The 19,024-nt window shown below is 41.0% G+C and overlaps 1 protein-coding gene across 10 annotated transcripts in view; it reads left to right on the plus strand.

The window, feature by feature from the left end:
- Positions 1-19,024, plus strand: part of LOC143286497 (band 3 anion transport protein-like) — a 137,073-nt gene that overhangs the window by 85,983 nt on the left and 32,066 nt on the right. For 8 of the 10 annotated variants that reach the window (XM_076594094.1, XM_076594103.1, XM_076594086.1 and 5 more), the window contains 7 exons: positions 565-749; positions 1,260-1,408; positions 5,851-6,031; positions 6,619-6,754; positions 9,309-9,392; positions 16,543-16,714; positions 18,262-18,351. In XM_076594094.1, coding sequence (XP_076450209.1) covers positions 565-749; positions 1,260-1,408; positions 5,851-6,031; positions 6,619-6,754; positions 9,309-9,392; positions 16,543-16,714; positions 18,262-18,351 — 997 coding nt within the window. The remainder of the gene's footprint in view (positions 1-564; positions 750-1,259; positions 1,409-5,850; positions 6,032-6,618; positions 6,755-9,308; positions 9,393-16,542; positions 16,715-18,261; positions 18,352-19,024) is intronic. The other 2 variants (XM_076594153.1, XM_076594145.1) reach the window with 2 other exon arrangements.

The raw sequence follows: 19,024 nt of genomic DNA on the forward strand, positions 1-19,024 counted from the left end.
GAAATGGCTATGTTTTTTTGTTGTTGTATTTATATTTTCACTCATGGTTGAGAGGGGTTTGATCGAAATCAGGACAGGGAAGACTTTCAAAGTTTTATAGATGTTACTATTTGTGTTTATTGATAATTAAAGAGTGTACAAAATTTCCATGGTCTATAGGCAAGGATAGAGAATTTTTTTAAGGTTTTATAGATGTTCCTTGTAGTTATGAATAATCAAAGAGAGTGCATACACAGAACTGGCATGGTATGTGGGCAACAACAAAGAAGAATTTTCAAGGTTTTATAGATGTTGCTCTATGTATTTATGAATAATCGGAGTGTACTTACACAAAACGTGCACGGTGTGTTTGGGCAGGGATAGGGAAGAATTTGAAAGGTTTTATAGATAATATTCTTTGTATTTATGAATGATCAAAGAGTGTACATTCACAAAACTGGCACAGTTTATGTAGGCAAGGATAGGGAAGCATTTTCAAGGTTTTATGGATGTTGCATTTCACGTTTATTAATAATAATAATAATAATAAAGTGTAAAGAAAATGTGCATGTTGTGTGTTTGCAGCACGGAAAGCACACGGTCCAAACACCGGCACCACCACCACCGGCACGAGCACTTCAAAGAGCAGGACCTGAACATGCGGAGACAGAAGGGCAGTGAGGTCCACCTCCATGAGCGCCTCAAGGGATCCCCCACCGAGGTGGATGAAGCGGAACTTTTGCCCAAAGCAGACCTTGATCAGATGTCCAGTGAGTCATCTTAAGCCAAGGAGAATAGCAACAGTAGTTCTGTTTTTTTGTGTTGTCAGACATGCATGTGGGCTTATATGTTCGCATATGCATGCTTCATACACTTGTGCATATATATATATATATATGTATACATGCACACTCAACAGCAAACACACGCACACACACTCGCATGCGCATGCACATGCACACATATATCTCTGTCTCTCTCTCTGTCATTCTTTCTTCTTCACTGCCTCACACTCACATATAAATCTGATTTCTGCATCAACCTGAACAGTAGAACAAATCATAAACAAACAAATAACAGCAGAAAGTAAATGGAACCATGGCAACAAAGGAAACAAAGCTGTTTCTTGCACTCTGCCATTGTTGGATCAGTGCATGTGCAGTGATGTAGATGCATACTTTGCAGTTTTGATTGCTTTGGCAAGGAGAGAAGTCATATGAAGTGTATTTCATGATAATGATATATTCCCAGTGAAAACATGTGACTACAAAAACGTGCAGGTCACAGGTTTGAAGAGATGCCAGGCATGCGACGATCCAAGATAGCCAAGAGGAAAGGAGCCTTACATTCCATTGTTCATATTGGCAAGTCACACAGAGAGAAGCGGGAACGCCCCAAGAAGAAAACATTTGATCACAGCCCTCATGAGGTGAGCTGTTTGGGTGTGAGTGGGTTGGTCGGGGTTTTCAGAAATGGGAATTGGGGGGGGGGGGTGCTGCTATTTTTATACTGCCCCATCATCTGTACTGTCTCAGTGGCATGACTCTCATGCTGCTCATCCTGAGTCCACCCCAGACACAGACATACCTTAGTTCGTCTGCCTCAGTCTTGGCGTTGGCAGTCAGGGAACTATAGTTGTTAGGTCTTCAGGAGGCCAAACTGTAATGGAGACCTTGCATTGCTGCCGGGTCATGTTGTTTTTCATTTGTTGGTGTAGTGTGGAAAGCTATTCAAGTGTATGCTGTTTCTGTTCATCTGTCCATCTCTTGTCTAGTCTGTCATTGTCTCTTCATTGTCTTCTCTCTGTCTCTCTCTCTCTCTATCTCTCTCTTTTTCTCTCTTTCTCCTCATCCTCCTTCTATTTCCTTCTTTTTGGTCTTCTTTCTACTGTGTTTTATTGTTTTGTGATTACTGTTTGTGTGTGTTATTGTTGTGACGGCATGGTGATAAAAAGCTTGTAGATAATTCTTTTAACCTTATCAGAATATTCAAGTTTTCTCTCTCTCTCTCTCTATCTCTCTCTGTGTCTCTGTCTCTCTCCTCCCCCCTTCCTCTCTCTCTCTGTCTCTTCATGTCTTTTTGTTTTTTTTATCCTCAGAAACTTACTGAGTTTGATTTTTTTCCTCTGAGCCATCGTGTCTCACACTCTCATTCTCACTCTCTCGCTCTGCCTCTCGCTTTCTATCCCCCCCACCTCCACCCCACATCTTTCCCCCAGGCCCCCTCTGTCTCTTCATTTGTGGTGAAACGAGTTTTTTGTGTGTAAAATTATGCTCACCTGTTGTTCATTTTCTTATGACCCTGGACTCATTCCATCGTGAACAGGTGTTTAATTACACACAACAATACAGTGACTTAACAAGTACAGTTAGTGACAGCTTGTTGCTGATGATGCTCGGGACTTTTGGGTGACTGTCAACATTTCCATGCTGTGTGTGACCTGTGATGGTTGGTGGGATAACTTGTAACGACATAGCATATTCCTGTAAACCTATCATCAGTGATGATGTCGTGTAGGATAGTACATCAGTGTGTCATGTCCAGATGTGTGTGATGATGTAGGATAGTGACATCAGTGTGACATGTCCAGATGTGTGTAATGATGTAGGATAGTGACATCAGTGTGACATGTCCAGGTGTGTGTGATGATGTAGGATAGTGACTTCAGTGTGTCATGTCCAGGTGTGTGTGATGATGTAGAGAGTGACATCAGTGTGACATGTCCAGATGTTTGTGATGATGTAGTGAAGGATAGTGACATGTACAGATGTGTGTGATAATTTAGTGTAGGATAGTGACATCAGTGTGACATATCCAGATGTGTGTGATGATGTAGTGTAGGATAGTGACTTCAGTGTGTCATGTCCAGGTGTTTGTGATGATGTAGGATAGTGACATCAGTGTGACATGTCCAGGTGTGTGTGATGATGTAGTGAAGGATAGTGACATCAGTGTGTCATGTCCAGATGTGTGTGTGATGATGTAGGATAGTGACTTAAGTGTGTCATGTCCAGATGTGTGTGATGATGTTGGATAATGACATCAGTGTGACATGTTCAGATCTGTGTGATGATGTAGGATAGTGACATCAGTGTGACATGTTCAGATATGTGTGATGATGTAGGATAGTGACATCAGTGTGTCATGTCCAGATGTGTGTGATGATGTAGGATAGTGACATCAGTTTGACATATCCAGATGTGTGTGATGATGTAGGATAGTGACATCAGTGTGACATGTTCAGGTGTGTGTGATGATGTAGGATAGTGACATCAGTGTGAAATGTCCAGATGTGTGTGATGATGTAGTGAAGGATAGTGACATCAGTGTGTCATGTCCAGATGTGTGTGATGATGTTGGATAATGACATCAGTGTGACATGTTCAGATCTGTGTGATGATGTAGGATAGTGACATCAGTGTGACATGTCCAGATGTGTGTGATGATGTAGGATAGTGACATCAGTGTGACATGTCCAGATGTGTGTGATAATGTAGTGTAGGATAGTGACATCAGTGTGTCATGTCCAGATGTGTGTGATGATGTAGTGAAGGATAGTGACAGTGTGACATGTACAGATGTGTGTGATAATTTAGTGTAGGATAGTGACATCAGTGTGTCATGTCCAGATGTGTGTGATGATGTAGTGAAGGATAGTGACATCAGTGTGTCATGTCCAGATGTGTGTGATGATGAAGAGAGTGACATCAGTGTGACATGTCCAGATGTTTGTGATGATGTAGTGAAGGATAGTGACAGTGTGACATGTACAGATGTGTGTGATAATTTAGTGTAGGATAGTGACATCAGTGTGTCATGTCCAGATGTGTGTGATGATGTAGTGAAGGATAGTGACATCAGTGTGTCATGTCCAGATGTGTGTGATGATGTAGTATAGTGACATCAGTGTGTCATGTCCAGATGTGTGTGATGATGTAGTATAGTGACATCAGTGTGTCATGTCCAGATGTTTGTGATGATGTAGGATAGTGTCATCAGTGTGTCATGTCCAGATGTGTGTGATGATGTAGGATAGTGACACCAGTGTGACATGTCCACATGTGTGTGATGATGTAGTATAGTGACATCAGTGTGTCATGTCCAGATGTGTGTAATGATGTAGGATAGTGTCATCAGTGTGTCATGTCCAGATGTGTGTGATGATGTAGGATAGTGACATCAGTGTGACATGTCCACATGTGTGTGATGATGTAGGATAGTGACATCAGTGTGTCATGTCCAGATGTGTGTGATGATGTAGGATAGTGACACCAGTGTGACATGTCCAGATGTGTGTGATTATGTAGTATAGTGACATCAGTGTGGCATGTCCAGATGTGTGTGATGATGTCGGATAGTGACATCAGTGTGACATGTCCAGATGTGTGTGATGATGTCGGATAGTGACATCAGTGTGACATGTCCAGATGTGTGTGATGATGTAGTGTAGTGACATCAGTGTGTCATGTCCAGATGTGTGTGATGATGTAGTGTAGTGACATCAGTGTGTCATGTCCAGATGTGTGTGATAATTTAGTGTAGGATAGTGACATCAGTGTGTCATGTCCACATGTGTGTGATGATGTAGTATAGTGACATCAGTGTGTCATGTCCAGATGTGTGTAATGATGTAGGATAGTGTCATCAGTGTGTCATGTCCAGATGTGTGTGATGATGTAGGATAGTGACATCAGTGTGACATGTCCACATGTGTGTGATGATGTAGGATAGTGACACCAGTGTGACATGTCCAGATGTGTGTGATTATGCAGGATAGTGACATCAGTGTGACATGTCCAGATGTGTGTGATTATGCAGGATAGTGACATCAGTGTGACATGTCCAGATGTGTGTGATTATGTAGTATAGTGACATCAGTGTGGCATGTCCAGATGTGTGTGATTATGTAGTATAGTGACATCAGTGTGGCATGTCCAGATGTGTGTAATGATGCAGGATAGTGACATCAGTGTGACATGTCCAGATGTGTGTGATGATGTCGGATAGTGACATCAGTGTGACATGTCCAGATGTGTGTGATGATGTCGGATAGTGACATCAGTGTGACATGTCCAGATGTGTGTGATGATGTCGGATAGTGACATCAGTGTGACATGTCCAGATGTGTGTGATGATGTAGTGTAGTGACATCAGTGTGTCATGTCCAGATGTTTGTGATGATGTAGGATAGTGACATCAGTGTGGCATGTCCAGATGTACGTGATGATGTAGGATAGTGACACCAGGGTGGAATGTCCAGATATGTGTGATCATGTCATGCAAGACCATATGAGCAATGTCTGTGTGTTTTGTCCAGGTGTTGGTAATGATACGTCAGAGCTTTATGGGCAAAATCCATGTCTTGTGTCCAGGTGTTGGTAATGTTTACCAAGGTGTTTGTAATGATGTTTTGTCAGAGCATCTAGGAGGCAGCTTGGCAGAGTTGGTTTGGTGTTGGACTTCTGATCCAGTGTTCACCACTGTTCAGGGTTCAAGCCCCTGTTTTGGCATGGTTTTGTGTCCTTGGGAAAGGTACTTCACTCTGATTTTCCTCACTCCACCCAGGTGTCAATGGGTACCTGACTTTGGATGGGGAAGGCTGAAATGGCAGGAGAGGAATGGGCCCCACCCTCTTATACTGAGCTCTAGACACAGTGGATACGAATTCACTGCCCTGATGATCATAAAAGAGTATGGGACCTTACCCCCCACCCCCCACCCCCCCAAAAAACAAAAAAAACCCACACCTGATAACAGACTTTGATGAGCAATGTTTGTGTAGCATCTTGCAGGTGTTTGTAATAATGTGACATCATCGTTGGTGCATGCTGCAGGTTTTTACGAATGATATTCGTGTGGTGTGGTGTTAAGGTGTTTGTGGAGCTTGACGAGCTGCACATGGGCAGCGACACGGAGCTGGAGTGGCGGGAGAAGGCCCGCTGGATCAAGTTTGAGGAAGACGTGGAGGAGGGGGCGGAGAGGTGGGGCAAGCCCCATGTGGCCTCCCTCTCCTTCCACTCCCTGCTGGAGTTGCGCCGGGGGCTGGAACAAGGTGAGGAGGAGAAGGTGGTGGAGAAGAGAGAGAGAGACCAGTTGTCATTGGTCCCGTCTTTCAGGTGCTGAAGGAAGGTAGATTCTGAAGGGAAGTGATGGTATAGAATCTGAGGCGCACATGAAATCAGAAATACATAGAGTGAGTGTGTTTTATGATGTTGTCAGAATAGAATCTGAGGCGCACATGAAATCAGAAATACATAGAGTGAGTGTGTTTTATGATGTCAGAATAGAATCTGAGGCGCACATGAAATCAGAAATACATAGGGTGAGTGTGTTTTATGATATTGTCAGAATAGAATCTGAGGCGCACATGAAATCAGAAATACATAGAGTGAGTGTGTTTTATGATGTTGTCAGACTGAACTGGGCAACAGTCAGGTAGTTGTCAAGTGAGTTCACATACCATGGTGTATAAAATAGCAATAAATAGATTTTTCTTTTAATCTCACAGTAGCAGACATTTCAATAGACCACAAGGATGAGAGATGGATGGGGAAAAGTGACCCCTTATAGACTGACAGCTATCCATCATAGAGGGAAAATAATGCTAATTGTGTACTGTTCATGCTGGTCATTTTGCAGGTGTGTTGCTGTTTGATCTTGAAGCTGCTGACCTGCCAGCCATTGTTAACTCAGTGGTGGAAAAACTGGTTGTGCATGACTTGCTCATGGAAGAGGATCGCGGGAAACTTATCCGTACCTTGCTTCTGAAACACAAGTAAGTGGAATCATTAGCTGAGTGAGCATCCACTTCATTTGTTTGGGTTTTTTCCTGACATTTGACTTGTGTTACAAAATTACTGGCATGCTTTTTAAAAAAAGATTATTGTTTCATAGCAAGGTTCTTCCTTTGAAATATTTATTTAGTTCAAAACATTTTCATTGAAAACTTTTTTTTTTCTGTCAGTGTTGTGATTCCCACACTATTGATATTGTGTGGACTTATTTCAGTTACATTCTGTTTATTTTAGATGATTTTGATTATTTAGATGATGTATTTGTAGATGATGTTTTTACTTTGGTGATGGGTATGATTTTGAAATGAGTTACCTAAACTGTTGAGTTAACAAACATTAACAATAATGTTTTGCAGTGACAGCTGCATTTTTCATGCAGACACTTGTATGAAAACGAGAATGTTTTACACTTTTGCTTTCTACTTCTTTGCAAGTTGCTTGCTTTGACTAGAGTTTCCATTGACACACACACACATACACACACACACACACACACACACACACACACACAAAAACAAAAAAAAACAAAAAAAAACATGCCACATAATCTACTTTAAATCATATATTGCAAAGCTTTTTGTGCTGGGAAAAAAAAGACACAAGGCTTTCTGTTGACATCCCTGTCTAATGTCCTGTTTCCCTGCTAATGAAGTTGAATGTTTGTGAGGGTAGGAAATTTGGAAAGTCAGTGTTGAGAATGAATTGTGTCGATAGGGATCAAATGGTGACAGTGGCAATCGATCAGATAAAAGGGTTGTGTTTTTTGTAGTCTTTGTATTTTTGACAGTGGCAAGCAACGAAGCAGAGAGTGGGGCAGTGGAACTCTGTCGAGCGATAGGAAGAAGATTCAGTGTTTGTGTATTGTGAAAGTTTTTTGTTTGTTTGTTTGTATGTTTCCATTTTGAAGTTTGTAACAGATTGTTGAAAAAAGAAAACATCATTTAAAGAAGAATTGTGAAAAGGGTGGGGGGGGGAGGGGATGGGGGTGTGAATGAAGTTTCAGGTGTTTCTAAACATGTACATATGGGGCATAATATGAAGGAACCGCTGCAGGGTGTGTTCGGTTTTGAGGAAAGGAGGGTCAGTATGGAGTTGGATGACTGACGATGGATGGCCTGGTGGCAGAAGTGACTGTGGATTTGATGTTGTGTGTCGTTGGATGACTGACAGTGGATGGCCGGGTGGCAGAAGTGACTGGATTTGATGTTGTGTGTCGTTGGATGACTGACGATGGATGGCCAGGTGGCAGAAGTGACTGGATTTGATGTTGTGTGTCGTTGGATGACTGACGATGCCTGGTGGCAGAAGCGACTGTGGATTTGATGTTGTGTGTCGTTGGATGACTGACAGTGGATGGCCTGGTGGCAGAAGTGACTGTGGATTTGATTGTTGTGTGTCGTTGGATGACTGACAGTGGATGGCCTGGTGGCAGAAGTGACTGGATTTGATGTTGTGTGTCGTTGGATGACTGATGATGGATGGCCTGGTGGCAGAAGTGACTGGATTTGATGTTGTGTGTCGTTGGATGACTGACGATGGATGGCCTGGTGGCAGAAGTGACTGGATTTGATGTTGTGTGTCGTTGGATGACTGACGATGGATGGCCTGGTGGCAGAAGCGACTGTGGATTTGATGTTGTGTGTCGTTGGATGACTGACAGTGGATGGCCTGGTGGCAGAAGTGACTGTGGATTTGATTGTTGTGTGTCGTTGGATGACTGACGATGGATGTGCCTGGTGGCAGAAGTGACTGTGGATTTGATGTTGTGTGTCATTGGATGACTGACAGTGGATGGCCTGGTGGCAGAAGTGACTGGATTTGATGTTGTGTGTCGTTGGATGACTGATGATGGATGGCCTGGTGGCAGAAGTGACTGTGGATTTGATGTTGTGTGTCGTTGGATGACTGACAGTGGATGGCCTGGTGGCAGAAGTGACTGTGGATTTGATTGTTGTGTGTCGTTGGATGACTGACGATGGATGGCCTGGTGGCAGAAGTGACTGTGGATTTGATGTTGTGTGTCGTTGGATGACTGACAGTGGATGGCCTGGTGGCAGAAGTGACTGGATTTGATGTTGTGTGTCGTTGGATGACTGATGATGGATGGCCTGGTGGCAGAAGTGACTGTGGATTTGATGTTGTGTGTCGTTGGATGACTGACAGTGGATGGCCGGGTGGCAGAAGTGACTGGATTTGATGTTGTGTGTCGTTGGATGACTGATGATGGATGGCCTGGTGGCAGAAGTGACTGGATTTGATGTTGTGTGTCGTTGGATGACTGACAGTGGATGGCCTGGTGGCAGAAGTGACTGTGGATTTGATGTTGTGTGTCGTTGGATGACTGACGATGGATGGCCTGGTGGCAGAAGTGACTGTGGATTTGATGTTGTGTGTCGTTGGATGACTGACGATGGATGGCCTGGTGGCAGAAGTGACTGTGGATTTGATGTTGTGTGTCGTTGGATGACTGACGATGGATGGCCTGGTGGCAGAAGTGACTGTGGATTTGATGTTGTGTGTCGTTGCCCATTCCAGGCATGTCAGTGGCCGCTCAGCCTTCTTACAGCGAACCAAATCCTACTCCAATCTTGTAGGACTTGATAGCCACGCAGCTCACAGGTTTGCTACATGGTGTCCCTGCAGTGGCCTTATTTTTCTGTTGTTGTGTTTTTTTTTCTAATGTCTTCTATTTCTTGGTGCACTGACCTGGTTTGTTTTCTTGCTTCTGTGCCCTTTGAGTTTGCCTGTGTTGCTACATAATGTTGGATGGTGGACTTGGTATGCTGCTGGTTCGGAGGGTTGGTGGGTGATGTAACACAATGCATTCAGGTCAGATTTGACACTGAGCAAGCATAACATATTTGATGTCATGCTGAAAATGTGATGTGACATTGCTTTATTCGTTTTCCTGTCTCTGCTGCTCTGTGCATCTGCTCAGCCAGTTGTTGCTTTGAATTAACAGGTGGATATTTTCAAGTTGCTGACAGTTCTGATTTGTAATCAAGAGCAGTGACATTAACGCTCTGGTCTGACTTTGAAACATTACAAAGAAGTAACCACTAGCACTAGCAGGTAGGATAACATCACCTCCTGAACCCAAAGACTTGAGTGTGTTGTGTTGGACAATAACATGATCTCAAGAGCACTTGCATGCATGTATGTACTCACATATATGAACTGTCGAGCACCCTATGCATTTAGCATGTCATGAAACACCAGACAGTTTGTGTGTAGTACTGTCTTTGGTGTGATTCGTGAATAAGGACTAATCTGATCTCACTCACACTGGCTCATCTCATTTCTGCTGATTGGTAAGAACTGCCACAGGACATTCCTGTTTTGATATCTGTGCATGGGAGCATCATGGAGAGATGTGTCAAGTGAATGAAATATGTAACTGCAGGGACAGAAGACTTTGTATGCCTTGAGGAGGTTTTTTTGTTTTGTTTTTTCCTTTTTTTTTTTTTTTTTTTTGCCCCTTCAAAAATAGCCTGTGATTGAATCAGCACAAAATATTTTGTTCTGGTCTGTCCACCTTGGTACAACAGTGAATGTCATGAGTGGAAAATCTGGGTTTGAACACCATCAGAAGATATTGTAGGTTTGTTTTTGTTTTTGCAACTGCCTCCTTCCCAAAGCGATTGTGTCAAAGACTCAAACGGACAGCCTGAGACCTCACAGTTGAGTGTCATCCTAGTTAGAATTCAGTGCTGCTCAGATTTCTATGTTTCAGTTCCATTGGTGTCTGTCACACCAGGTTCTGGTTGACATCAGAACATGAAAGAGAGCAGAGGGTATTTGTGTTGCCTTATCAGATGGTCTCAAACCAAAGTAGACAATGTCATTGATTGTATCAATGTTCTTGTTATTTATCTTATGCACATGGGTCTTACAGGGCTTGCGCAGTCCGCTTCAACAACAGAGCAAATATTGTCGTCAGTAAGGGACATAGCAAAATATGCCTTTTTTGTTATGTAAAAGAAGGGGTAAACATCTCCAAAATAACTGTGCAGGATCTTCTTTGTTGGCTGGCCACATGGATACCTGACATTGACAGTTTGATACAGCACATGAGACATGAAAATGCAACACTTTCAGAGATGTACTTCTGTTTCATTGTAGATCAAACATATTGGATAGCACTTTTTTTTTAATTTATTGCTTAGTAACTTAGTAGCCAGTCTCTGCTAAGTTTTGGTTCTGTTCTCTTTGTTTTCTTTCTTTTTTTTCTCTTCAGTAAAACTGTTCATCATTTCAAGATCAGCGAAATTCTTTATATTTAAGTAAACCAAGGAACATTTGTAAAACAGAAAATATGTACATTCAAGTCACTCCTATTTCATTTAGTTGAAATTTATCGAACTGAAATTTGCTGAACTGCTACTTGGTTATATTGTTTAATGTTTCTCCTGCCTGTCTCAGAGAAATATCTTGAGCACTGAACTATGCATTTCTATTTTGAAATGATCCAGTGCAGTTGACAGTGTTGTTATTTTTCTTTTAAAGACATTTTCTTTAGTGTATACCAGTCCTGTTCTTTTTATTATTCTAACTCCAGTTGTTAGACTTTCATCACATCTCCCTGTTATGCATCCCCAGTGGCCCATGTGTTGACTGTCTATGACTTAACAGTAGGTAGTACAGGTATCTAAACACTCAGCAACTCAGTAGGTAGTACAGGTATCTAAACACTCAGCAACTGTATCAGCAGTGCTTCATGTTTTGATTATGAGATGGACAAAATGATATCTAAGATCAATTTATCCATTATTTCTTCTACAATGAGGAAGGTGGCAGAATGGTTAAGATGATCATCTGCCAATACAATGTCCGTGAGGGTGTGGGTTCAGTGCCCACTCTTACCCTTTCCCCTAAGTTTTACTGGAAAAATCAAATGGTCCAGTCGTTCGGATGAGACGATAAACCAAGGTCCCAGGTACAGCACACACTTGGTGCACTGAAAAAGACCCCTTGGCAGCAAAAGGGTTGCACTCTGGCAAAATTTTGTATGAGAGATCCACTTTGACAGGTACACAAATATATTTGCTTGAACTCCAGGCCTGACAGCGCGTAGGGTTATGCTGCTGGTCAGGCTTCTGCCGAGCAGATGTGTAGCATGTATGGATTTGTCTGAGAAACTGAAACTGAAATAATCTCTGACAGTGATTACTTTGAAGTCAAAAAACAAAAAAGCAACAACTTTAAATCAGCTTGAGCCCCCCTCCTTAACCCAGCCACTCACCCACCCCACACCCTCTTCTCTCTCTCTCTCTCTCTCTCTCTCTCTCTTCACCTCTTTCTTTAACACATAAACTTTTTATTTTTTTTTAAGAAGTTTTCCAGTTGTTAAAAAGCATATTGAAGTGTTCATCATAATTATATACTAATGTGATGGTTGAGGTTTGAAGTGGTCAGTCAGGATGTGTCCAGTTGTACTGGTGCAGGGTTATTGTGTGACAGGGTGACCTGCTATGTCCAGTATTGAGGTGGCTGGTGTGGCATGTTGGATATAGGGATAACGTGTTTGTTGTAGGGAGGGTTGGTCTGTTGTTGATTGTGATCTGGGGAGTGTGCTTTTGTGGTTTGCTGTGACAGGTCTGGGTTGTAATTTGGTATGGTTGGTGTTGTGAGAGGGCTGTGTGGTGTGTTGGCATTGTGATGGTCATTTCCTGAAGCAGTGTGAGTCATGCATGTTTCCACCAGGTCCCTGGTGTTTGCTGTGCTGATGTAGAATGGTGTGACAGCTTGTTAGGAATGTGCACTGATCAGTTAGACAAACAGGCTAAACACTGAACATACATGTTTAGGCAAGTCTATCCACAAACCTAAAATAGCAACATCTGCGCTCAAACAGAAGTAAATGCATGTATGTGTGTGCTTTTGCATGTTTGGACAACCCCCCTACCCCCAAACACACACACACATGCGCACGCACACACACATATGCGCGCATGCTTCTTACAGTACACAACAGTTTGTTTCCATGTGTATACTTGTGAGAAAAGTTTAAGATGAGTACATGAATAGCACAGGACTTACTTTTATGTGTAAGGGAAACAGCTGTCAAGATAATTTTGAGATAGCTGATGGTAAATTGATACTATAATAGCTTTTGGTTTGTAAAATAAGAAATGATGACTTTTGCATTTTGCTGTTTTTAATATTTGTTGTTATAGATGTACGTTTTAGCTTGCCCATTTCACATCATGCCTTGGCTTTATGGCCATTTAAAATTGTAGGGGGTTAGCTGATCTAGGTCTTTATTTTCATTTCATGTCATTGTAATTTTTGTTGTTGTTGTTGTTTTATCATGTCGCTTTGGAGCAAATACTGGACCACTGCTGGTTTGCTCTCAAAGCGAATGGGTGAGGTGTGAAAATGAAAAGGGACACTGCAAAATAGCATTTAGAGAATGTAGAATCCATTCACTGTGTCCTCTTCGGCTAAGTGTCTATCCATACAGAACGATTCCAAGCAAAACTGAATACAAGACCACTGAAGTCCATTCATTGTGGATTCTCTTGCCTGTGTGGGATTGAAGAAGAGAATGATGAGATGCCTTTGCAGCAATGGGGTGGTTTGTGTTGTGGGTGTATATCAGTCCTTCAGCATGGTGGTGGGAGGGACATTGGAGGAACGAGATATAGTGATGATAATAATGATGATGATGATAATGTGAATTTATATAGTGCCTATTCTCTAAGTAGGGCTCTGTGTAAATTCACATTAGACAGACAGAAGGGGGCAGGAAAGACTGAAATGTGTGTGGTATTGCTCACTTTGAACTTGAAAATTCACAATAAGAAAGTCTACCAACTTTCTAAACTTTGAACATAACCTAGCTATGAGCAGTTTCTTCACTGAAAATATTGTACAGAATAGAATTTCTATGATCTGGTCATCTGTACCATGAATGAAGAGAGTGGAAATTCACAAAGTGACTCCTACATTTTCAAAATAAATCCTTTCGAACTTGGCTGCTTCTGTATGTATAAACAAGCATTATTTTTATTTCTGTTATAATGAATCTCTATTTTTGTTATCTGCTTGATGTGTTAACGTTTTCAGTTGTACATACATTCCTTGTTATTGATAATGAAAAGATGTATAGGTGAGAGAAAGAGGGAGGAGGGGAGTGCGCTTATTTGAAAAAAACAAACTGGGTAAAATCCATTCTTTCATAATGTGTGTAAGAAACTGTGTATAGAAGTATGTGGATTATTCAGTGGGCTTGCATGTGTAAACAAAGTGAGTCTTAGTAATGATTCTGTTTTGGTTGGCTGTGTGTCTGCCTTTGTGTATGTTTGTGTGTGTATCAATTGTAAATAGGTTTGTCTTTTCTGTGTCAGCACCAAATCTGGATCAGAATAGAAAAAAAATCCACTCATTTGATTTATAGGGTTGCAAAAGAGTCTTCCATTTAAACAAGGTTTCCATATCATTAAAATTTTACTTGATTCACCTCCAGATTGGGGTGTATCCAGATTGTTGCCGATCCCGTAAAAATAGTGTTTGTTCATCTTTTAAGACAGTGTTACATTCCATTCCTTGTCCACAGTTAAAAGGAAAAGAAAATCATGGACAGACCACACCATTGACATGTTTTCTGCATGCCATTTTTAAAAAGAGGGTACTGATGTTACTGAAATAAACTGGCTGAAGATTTCAGTTGGTGACACAATGTGCAACTCTTCATCCGCCATCTTGTTTGAAAGTCATTTTCTGTTGGAATTATTCAGCAGGCAATTACTTCTTTTGTTGTTAAGTATCTTAGAGGTAAAGTTTTGGAAAAACAGGAATAGGTTAAAAGCTTCTTAGATGAAAACATATAGTAAACTATGGGTTTGGATAAATGTGAAATCTGAGGTCTGCCCTGCTGAAAAGAACATTCACATTCCAGCTTTTCAGTTCAAGGAAAAGAGTTGTTTCTTGGCAGTGAGCAAAAAATAAAAAATGGATTGGCTTGTGCAGTTTACACATTATGTAACTGCAGTGATTCAGTTGATAATTTGAAAGAAAATTCATGTTTATTTTGTGTGTGTGCTTGCGCAGGTGTGTGTGTGTGTGTGTGTGTGTGTGTTATCTATGAGCAAAATGATTCCCCCCTGTTAGTCTTTCATATTGCTTGCATGTTGGTTTTTGTATGGAGTGTTGCGGAAGTGTCTAGTTTTATGCCCTAGCCAGAAAGTTTTGATAAAGACTGGAAATGTTTGAAACTATGATAGATGTGATTGTAAAACAATCGATGTTTGCTGCTTTCGGTGCCAGTGGTGCTGTTCTTTTTACAGCACACAACTTTTGTTTCAACAAACACCTTTTTCTCATGAACAAATAATGTACATTTTGGATGGTTAAACACTGTTATGTCATGATTTTTATTTATGAAACAAAGACATGTGATCTATGATTTTCAGGAGTTAAAAAACCTTGATAAGTACTGATTACATGCACAGTTTTTTCCCTTTTTTATTTTGTTTTATTTTTTTAACCAGTAGGAATCACATGCAAACCCTGAAGGCTATGCCTCTTTTTTTTCTTCTTCTTTTTTTATATCCATTTTTATGCTTTGCTACTGTCAAAGAGAGCTTCTTTGATGATAATAAAAAATCAGGTCAGTGCATTGAGACACATTTTGTATGAAAATATGTATTGATGGACTTTTTTTATATTTTTTATATATATAACCATTGCCATATATTTGGAAAATCTGAGGAAAAGTTCATATGCATCTGTGTACTACTTCTTTCTGGCGCTGAATCCTACCTGGAGCATTTTGTGCATGGGTTTGACTTTTTAAAATACATGTAATAGTGTAATGTTGCTTTGATACTCTTTTTCTACCTTGATGCAGTTTTCAGCTTGTTATTTCAAGATTTCAAGACATACATCGTGTTGTATATTTGAACGAAACATGCATAGTAGTCATGATGTCATGATCTTGTTTTGTGTGTATGTGCACGTGCACATACATGGGCACACACACTCACTATCATACACTTGCAGATGCTGTTACAAACATGCATGCCTACACACACTTGCATGCTTGCTCCCCTGAAGCCCCCATATCACCTTCTCTCTCTCTCTCTCTCTCTTTCTCTCTCTCTCACATAAGCTATCGTGTGCATGTCCACACAAATTCTCACACTCACACACTCTTTTTCCCACACACTTGCTCTCACACAGGCTCTCAGACATACTCAAGATCACACACATTCATACACTCAAATACATGATCTTACACTGAACCATACCCATATATGAGTGTATATATCCACACGCGCGCGCGCGCACGCGCGCACACACACACACACACACACACACACACACACACACACACACTTTGATACTGTGACCGTATACATATATTTGTTGTTGTCTCTTTGTCATCCCCACCCCTCTCCCATTTCCCCATTTCCCCTTTGTGCTTTGACTAACTGCCATTTGTTTTGTTTTCCTACGTTGTGATTGAAGTGGGGTTTGAATTTGGAGTTAACATAACAAAAGCTGTGCTTGGCTTTAACAGTTCTACTGTGTCCACTATGAGAAGGAAAGGAGTTGGGAATGGGAGAGAGTTGGCAGGAAGAGAGGCATTGCACATTACATGCATCTGCTCTTCTAAAAGAGGAATCAGTCGCCTTTGTAAGTTGCCTGTTCATCAGCAAACGTATCAACAGTTTCTCTCTTAGAGATATAATTGAATATTCTTGTATCATTTATCTTGTATCTTACTGAAAATTTTTTTTTTTAAATAATTTAAAAAATGTTACAGGCACCAGCATGAGAAGTCGCTGCGCAAAACATTCTCTCACTCCAGTTTTGGGTCGTCCATGGGCCTGCATCGCTCCAACTCCCACCTGAACACGGAGGAGAAGAAGTCTGGTGGGGACACCAAGGAAAAGGCCAAGCTAGAAATGGTCAGGGTGGACGTAGACAACAACATGGTGAGCAGGGCTGTGTTTTTGTGTGCCTGTGTGTGTTTGTATGCATATGTGTGTGTGTGTGTGTGTGTGTGTGTGTGTGTGTGTACAAGTGGGGGTGTACGGGAGACAAGTTTTAGGCTAGAGGATGAGTTATGGACAAACAGTGAGAATGCTTTCTGGGGGTCTTGCTCTTTGTTGCACGTGTGGGAGATAAGGAGGGTGAGGGATTTTAGGAAAGTGGATTGTGAAATATAGTTACAGTATATGTTGAGGGTTTTTTGTTGTTGTTTTTTCCTTTTTCCTTTAAAAATTTTTCTTCTTTTTTTTTTTATTTTATTGTCAGTATCAATTTGATATTGATGGTTATTTAGGGTTCTGCTTCTGTCCCATTCAGTGACACACATACTCTTTCTGTTTTCCAAACTGCACTAAACCTGTTTAATACCTCTTGTTTGTTTGCACTTTTCCTGCCTTATATACAGGAATGTACATTTTTACAGACTTTGTAGGTTTCTGTTCAGGTCATTGTTTTTCATGACCCCTTTTATTGGAGAAATAATGACACTTAAAATTTCTCTTTAAAAATAGAAAAGAGAGTGTGTTTTGTGTGTGTGTGTGCTTTGCTTTTGTTCGTACATGTAAGACCAGGGATGTTTTCAGTATATGAAATGATAATGTCTGGCGTTGACATTTTAGGAAGGGTGGAAGTTGCATGATGATTGGCGTCACTCTAGAAACTGTGTGGAGGTAAAGAGTGGGTGTGGTGGTCTTTTGTTGACCCATGCAGAGTGTCTTGACAGCTGATGCATAGACCAATGTGTGTGCTGCACTTCTTGCACCTGCAGTGTTCTTGAGACTCGTTCTCACATTGAAATAAAACATGGATAGTGTTGTAGTGTGCCTGGGAGAATGTACCTTTTCTCTCTCCTCCCTCTGTTTGAAGATTTTTTTTTTTTTTTTTTTTTTTTTTTGATAAATGTTGGTAATGTTGTTTTCAATCCACTAGATGTCGAAGACGTTCTTAGCCTTACCTTGTCTTTTTGTCTTAAGAAAATAGTGGTGTGGTTATGCTTCAGTGGCATGTATGAGGTGTAATTATCGCTGTAATTCCTGTATTGTTCATGAGTCGATTAGGACTTTTATACTTCAGATTTCCCCTTCACTGTATGTTCGTTTATCATGTGTTCTATTGAGCAAAAAAGAAAAAAAAGAAAAACAAACCCTTTCATTAACAGGAATAACAGTTAAGTTTTGCAGTGTTAGAAATATTTGAGTCTTGTTTGAGTTGAGATTTGGGAAGTAAATTGTGAATTTTTTGTTTTCATTTACCCTTTGGGCTTTAGTTAAATTATTGAATAATCATATATATTGTGTTTCTTTGTAGGTTTTTTTCTACTTCAGTATCCCAATCAAATGGCTAACTGAATGAGATTGTTGTTTACAACTTTTCAACTTTTTTGGTTGTTGTTGCCTGCCTTTGATCTTGATTTCTCTGAATATTTGCTGGCCAGTTTGAGCATGGACTGACTGACAGATGTTGGGTTTTGTTTTTGTGGTGACCGTCTCAGGCCCTTGGAGACGGCCTGTCTCCCGCTGAAAGCGGAGCGGAAGATGGCGTGATTTATAGAGAAAGTTATGTCCACTTCTCTGATAAACTGGTAATGGTTCTTTGCCCCCCTGCCCCATCTATCAGCGCTTTATTTTTTGCCTTTTTCTCTTCAGTTTGGTTCGTGTTATGTTTGTTTATTTTTTTTCTCCTTTCCTCTTGTGAATTGACCGATTTTTGAGCTGTTCTGCGGTGGCATGCTGTTAACTTTATGACTTGTAGGTGTTTTGTATATGCAAGAAAAAGAAAGGGGTGGGGGGTGGGGGGGGGATGTTAAAGCATGACTCTCTTTTTTTTTTCTATGAGGAAAGGAGGGTAGGCACTCTGAAATAATCTTTGACAGTTTGGTCTTAGAACTTCACAGAGATCTGTTTTGCTGACAGACACATGTGTATATATATAATATGTAGACATGTGCCTGCACATATACATATACATATACACACCATATAGCCAAAAGCAATATACCAACACTTATAGTTGCACACATTGTGGCACATGCATACAAATGCACATGTACATGCATACACAAGTGTGCGCATGCACGCACACATGCACACACGCAAGCATGCATGCACGCACGCACACATGCACACACGCACACACACATATGCATAAAGAAAAAAACATTTTAAGAACTATTTTAACCCTTTTTTTTTGGTGCATAAGGCTGGGCAGGAAATGGGGGGAGGGTTCTGTTTGAAAAGTTGCATGATGAGAAGGAC

Source organism: Babylonia areolata, chromosome 1 (genome assembly GCF_041734735.1).
Source record: "Babylonia areolata isolate BAREFJ2019XMU chromosome 1, ASM4173473v1, whole genome shotgun sequence".
NCBI classification, from domain to species: Eukaryota; Metazoa; Mollusca; class Gastropoda; order Neogastropoda; family Buccinidae; genus Babylonia; species Babylonia areolata.